This window comes from Parasteatoda tepidariorum, unplaced genomic scaffold (assembly GCF_043381705.1).
Source record: "Parasteatoda tepidariorum isolate YZ-2023 unplaced genomic scaffold, CAS_Ptep_4.0 HiC_scaffold_332, whole genome shotgun sequence".
In the NCBI taxonomy this organism is placed as follows: domain Eukaryota; kingdom Metazoa; phylum Arthropoda; class Arachnida; order Araneae; family Theridiidae; genus Parasteatoda; species Parasteatoda tepidariorum.
Genome location: NW_027261663.1, coordinates 31,405 through 37,508, shown reverse-complemented (window position 1 = coordinate 37,508; position 6,104 = coordinate 31,405). Strand labels below are relative to the sequence as shown.

Sequence of the window (6,104 nt, the reverse complement as noted above, 5' to 3'; positions counted from 1 at the left end):
TTACTAATTTAATACGCCAGTTTGAGGAAAAAAAATACTTATCGGTCATCCGGTCCCTGGATCCAGGGCCCAGTAGCCCAAAAACGTCTACCTAAAAGAAACGTGCTACCTTTAAGAAAAAATTACGAGACTGGCTAACGCGCTCTGCGTCGAAAATTCGAAAAAAAGGGAGAAAAACAGCGCCCTCTGGCAAGCTCTGATAGGCTCTCATACCATTACGTCACTCCTACTCATTCATTACATCACTCCTCTTCAGCCATTTACTGCCTGTTGGGGAAAAATCGTTTGCGAAGGGACTTAAAACTCAAAAAAGGGGAGAAAAAAAAAAAAAAAATCGCTTGCACGCGACCCAGCCACCAGCCAATTTTACAAAACAGATTAAAACATTAAAAATAAAATAAAAATAGTTTTAACAATTCAATTAATGGTTTGTGATGTCTTGATTTTTTTTTTTGTTTATAAAAATTTATGTACCGATGAAAATTAATATATAAGTTACACAATGATACTAATAAGTAAAACACAAGGATACAGTAAGCTCCACCACCTTCTACCGCTCCGTTTGTAGAAATAGCACAAATAGACAAGACAGTTGATAGTAAAATCACATATGATAAAACAGTTGAACCTAATGTCTCTAATAATCCAGCATGACCAACTATAAAACCTGAAAATTGCAAAAATAAAACCCGATTAGTAAAAATTATGATTCATAAATATCAGATTCAATATTTCAGATAATTCTTAATTCCATTTTGATATAATTTGAGCTTACATAACCAAACCAAAATAGAAAAGTGATTTAGACAAATTTTAGAATTTTGTGTATGTTCAGAAATTCATGTTAATTTGTAATTAATGTGGAAATATAAAAAATATAAATTGAAGAATAAATATTAGATAAAATTACCTAGCTATGCAACTCCTTTGTAATTTCAATGTGAAAGTAAATAGTTTGAAGGCGAAAATCTTAATTTATTAAAAAAGTTTCAGTAATTTATAATTCGTATACACAATAGACTGCTTTAAAAAATATATTTAAAAAAATCCTTTAAAACAGAATGTTCTCCATTTCATTAAGTTAAGTACATATTATGTATATAAATTTTTTTATTTATTATTCTATACTAATTACTTAAAATTTTTTATACAGAGAACATTTTGCATTTCATAAAGAGAATCATTATAAAAAATATCACCATGAAGTCATACATTTTGAAGGTGGAAATAGTTAAAATATGTCAAAATGAATCAAATTAATATGAGAAAAATACAGAGAAAAGGCATAAAATCAAATTTAATAGATCACTATAAAGTAGTTAATTTAAATATGTATCGTTGAAATCACTAAAGAATCTATGAAAAGTTTTCAAGACATTCTATACATATAAAAAAGGCACTAAATGAATTACAAAAATATGCAATTTTAACTTGTAAATGCATCAGATACATTTTAAATATTTTTAACAGAAATATTAACTCTCTCATTTTACTTTTAAAATTTAAAAAAAAACACCATTATACAGAATGAGGTATAAAGATTAATTTATAACTCATTAGCTGTTATAAGTACTAAATTTCATAAAACAAATTTTAAATTTGTATCAAACTCCAAATGTTAGAGAAAGCTCCCAGCTCCCTACCAACCAGGCTATTTCGGCCTAAATCCAAGTCTAAACACTTTATAATTTAGATAAAATTATGCCAAATTTTTTTTAAACAATCGAATGTTTGTTAAAACCTTAAAGAAAAAAAAAACTAAATGTAATTATGAAAAGGTCTAGATACCAAAACTGAACACTGAAACCACAGTTTAATTAGAACACATATTGTTTCAAAAACTAATTAGTGAATGATCATTTAAGAAGAAATTAAAAAATAAAAATTTGAGTTTAAATATTTTAGTTTCTATCTATTGATGCTGTTGTGGCCAAAATTTTATTAGCTAAACACTATGAAACATGCAAAAAATTTTCTTGGTACAGAGACAATCCCCCCCCTTGCTAATTTNCCCCTCATTTTCAGGAAGGAAAAAAAAAAAAAAATGGAAAAACTGCAAAATCTTATCTATGAACATGAAACATGATTACTACATTTGCCTTTTTGTCTGGCACAGGAGAGGGAATTGGAAACAAAACATAGTGTAACAACCGGTTTAAACAAAACTTAATGAGACTATGCAAATAAAAAACTCAATATTTACCAACTCTCAAAAATAGCACTGCACTAAACATAGATAGTGACACAGGAACAAATACTCCAGAAAAAGTCGTAAGACTTCTGACAGTACCACCACCAGTATTACTGACATTAGTACTAGCAATGGATGTTTGCGATTCACAGCTACTTTCGTTGAAGCTGCATAGAAGCCTCACATTTCTCAACAATGGAGTTTTATCATCTAGTCTTTTTTTAGTGCTAACATTGATCTGAGAACCATCTCCATCTGTAGCAGAAGAATTAATAGAAGGTTCCATCTTAAAGCTAAAAAATAAACCACAACTGAAAACTAACGTAGTTACTAATCTTAGTATTAAACAAATTAACACAATATTAAATGCAGAAACAGTAATCCCTGGTGTGCAATCTGGAATGACGTACAATCCGTCGGCTTCACTTTTTGGTCAGACGAAGAATAAAAAAAAAAGCAGCAGAGCTCATTCTAGGCAGGGTAATCAGGGTGCAGCACCCTGCTGCCCTTTTTGTCAAAAGAATCCATCCTGTTGTCCCTGAAGAAAATTAGTGCCCTGATGTAATAGACTCCATACTCTTTTGGGCAGTCCTTCTTTATTTCCCCCCCCCCAAACTCTACAATGGATTTCTTAAACAGGGTGCATAGCCAAATCTTTGAATAAAAAATAAGCACTTTTTAAAAACTTTTCAAGCACTCAAAAAATTTATATTCAATCAATGATATTATTGAAAAACAAAAACTTTTTATAAACAGTTTTAGCGTTAAAAAAACCCCCAAAAAGAAACGGGCGTAAATCGAAACAATCAGTGCTTTCCCACAACACCAAGTTAATTCAACTTGACCCTGAACTCAGAACAAAAGTATCCTTACCCCCTACGTCAAAAAAAGTGTTAGAAGTAAAATAAAATAAACAAGAACGAACTTAAAATAAATTAAAAAGAAAAACATTTCATGAGGATCTGATATTCTCTATCCGAATTGGAGCACTCGGAGCAACTCCCCATTTTTCGTGAACAGCATGGATGGGATCCACCAGATATCACTGAAGGGAGAAAAAAAATTATTCGAAAAAAAAGCACTTTTTAAAAACGACAGCTGAAAAAAGCACCTTTAAAAGCTTTTAAAAACGAAATCCCCCAAAAAGCACCTTTAAGTACTTTTTACAAACGCTACGCACCCTGTTAAACTCTATTATTTTCAACTCTTTTTATTTAGTTTGTCATTGCTGTCAATACATAGATTTATATGGGAAACTAAAAATAGCCATCACACTCTCTTGCTGCACTTGTCTTTGAAAGTTTGCAGTTACTTCTACTATCATTAAATCATACTTATTATTATTAATCATTTTAATAATTAAATCATAACTACAGACACTCAAAAACACACATTTATTATTTTAATAATATATGCATGCACTTCAAATAAATTACTAAGCTAATTAGCTCATTAACTCTATATATATATATGTTAATTTATTAATAAAAATAAGTAATTAATATGATTGCTTTGCTACCTTTAGTAAAGTTATGTAATATGTAATAGTAGTATAGTATGAATATATGTAATAGTAGTCAGAATTAAATATATAAACACAGATAAATTTTAACATTGAGTAATTAAGGCAGTGTTTTGAAGGTTCAGTGGCTTATTTTTACAAAAAAGGTGAAGAGGACACATTTATTTGGATCAAAGGGCAAGCTGAACGGATAGCTCTTCAAAAAATACTTAAGGAGAACACCGATAACTGTATTATTGAAACTGTGACAACAGTGGTTAAGGCCATCAACAATCATTCTAAAAGGACCAAAGTTCTAATCTTAGTTAAGACTTGAACCCAAATTTAAAGCAATAAGTACAGTGAGTCTAAGAAATAAAAAATGGATGGTGGACAACAATATTCAGATTGTCTCCATAACACCAGTCATAAATATAAGAAACTACCACAACCTCTCTGGCAGACCAACTAGGTAGTTGGTACAAAAATGTTAAACATTGTTGTTATACATATTTCATTATAGCAGTGCTTAACACATTTATAGACTGTATTGTTTTGATGTTTTATGGTGAGTATTTGACATTAAACTAAGATTCTTTAAATTTGAAAAATTTAGATTGTAGGAACTTAATTAGGATTATTTAAAAAAAAAAAAAAAAAAAACTTTTTTAAAAAGTTTCACAAGACTTTTTTTCACAAAAAATTAAGAAGTACTTTTTTCCTTAAGAAAAACTGATCCATTTATTAGGCTAAAATTAAATTTTGCACTAAAATACTTCAAAACATAGGAATTGTTATAAAAATGAACATTTAAAAAAAAAAAAATTGTTTTACAAATAGCTTAATTATTGAAAACAAAGTCAATAATAATAATAAAACTACAAATTAAAGCATGACCTACCAATTTCTTAGCATTTAATACAAAAATCATCTTTTGATAAATTATACTGTCTATAATAGCAAAAGTCAAATGCTGCTGTTCTGCAAGACTCATACTTAAAAATATATAAAAACAAAACATCTAAAGTAACAAAAAATCACATGGTTGAAGATAACAAAAACAGCCTATAACAAAAAGCAAAGAATTAGAAGAATGGGAAGGGGGAGAGAAGAGGAAGGTCACTAGAACATAGAGTTGTGGAGCTCTTTGTATATTCTATGAAAACTAAAAGCTTCTGACAAGCTGCACTGAATATTTACAAATAATTCAAATGGAAGCAATATATATTTAATTTTCTGACATATTTAAAAAATAAAAATAACTCTTTTTAGAAAATGTTTAAATGTTAAAACAATGCTTTTAGTTTTTAAAGAAGATATTTATAGGAAAAAAAAACCCTCATACAATACAAATAATACTTTTAGATAACAAGCAAGGAAATATTAGCTTGTTCATACAGGGGTTAATCTAAAAATATTATAGAAAACAAGAAAAATTTTTCATTTAAGCAAAATACCCTTATTTAGACCTTAAATATAGTAAATAAAAAAAATCTGAGCAAGTTTGAATAACATTAAAGACTAAATTCACTGCAAAAGACATTACGCTGGGATAAATTTTTAATAAAAGTTGCTACCTAAAACAGCTAAATTAAAATAAACAATAAAAAATATATACATTTCTACAATGTTTGGAAATCTCATGACAGGTCTCTTGTACTATTGCAATTTAGGAAAATATTTGAGTTTACTTATGTTCGTTATTTGTTTTCTCATGAAGAACTTCGAAATTTGAAAAAAAAAGTACAACATTAAAAGTCAGGTGTATCGTTGAAAACCAAAACATAGCAGATGACTATGCATCGTAAATTACATCACCTGTGTAAACACAGGAGTAGTGTCCCGGTAATTTAAACAAAAATACAGATTGAAAAAAAGTAAGTCCATAAACATTACCTCGCCTTAGGACGTAAGCTAACTGAATTCTTTAGAAAAGATTTAAAGTAAAGGTAAAATATTGCATTTTAGGTCGTCATTAATATTACTTGTAAGGTGTTTATATTTATGTCACTGTAAAGGAAATGTGACAGACAGCGCATGTATGCTGAGATTGCTGCCAGCTTAATTTGCATAATTTGCACTTATCATTAACAAGAAAGATTTATAGGTAGCGCTGCTGAATTCTTCGCAAACCAACCAACTTATGATGGGGCAAATTTTGTTGAATTTTGGGATAATCTTAAAATTCAATTCTTATTTAAGTATCAATTATCAATTCTTGTAGAACAGAAGTTTGAAAGATTATAAAATAAAAATTTCAGAAGCTCTCCATTTTTATTGTTTTTACAAAAATATGTAGACTGAAAACATCACAAAATCATCAAGAAATACATTTTTTTTGGTTTTATCTACGATTGAGGTTATATTAGCACAAAAATAAGTAGAAATTAAGAAAAAAAATTGAAAAGGTCT

At 28.7% G+C, this 6,104-nt stretch overlaps 1 protein-coding gene across 1 annotated transcript; it reads right to left on the bottom strand.

The window, feature by feature from the left end:
- Nucleotides 1–532: 532 nt before the first annotated feature.
- LOC122269798 (solute carrier family 12 member 9) lies at nt 533–5,519 on the bottom strand (the record flags this gene model as incomplete). The annotated part of the gene is given in 3 exon segments (XM_071176904.1): nt 533–667; nt 2,204–2,484; nt 5,311–5,519. Coding segments are annotated over 3 exon segments (442 nt in total), but the record flags the coding sequence as incomplete, so codon positions are not given.
- Nucleotides 5,520–6,104: the final 585 nt, after the last annotated feature.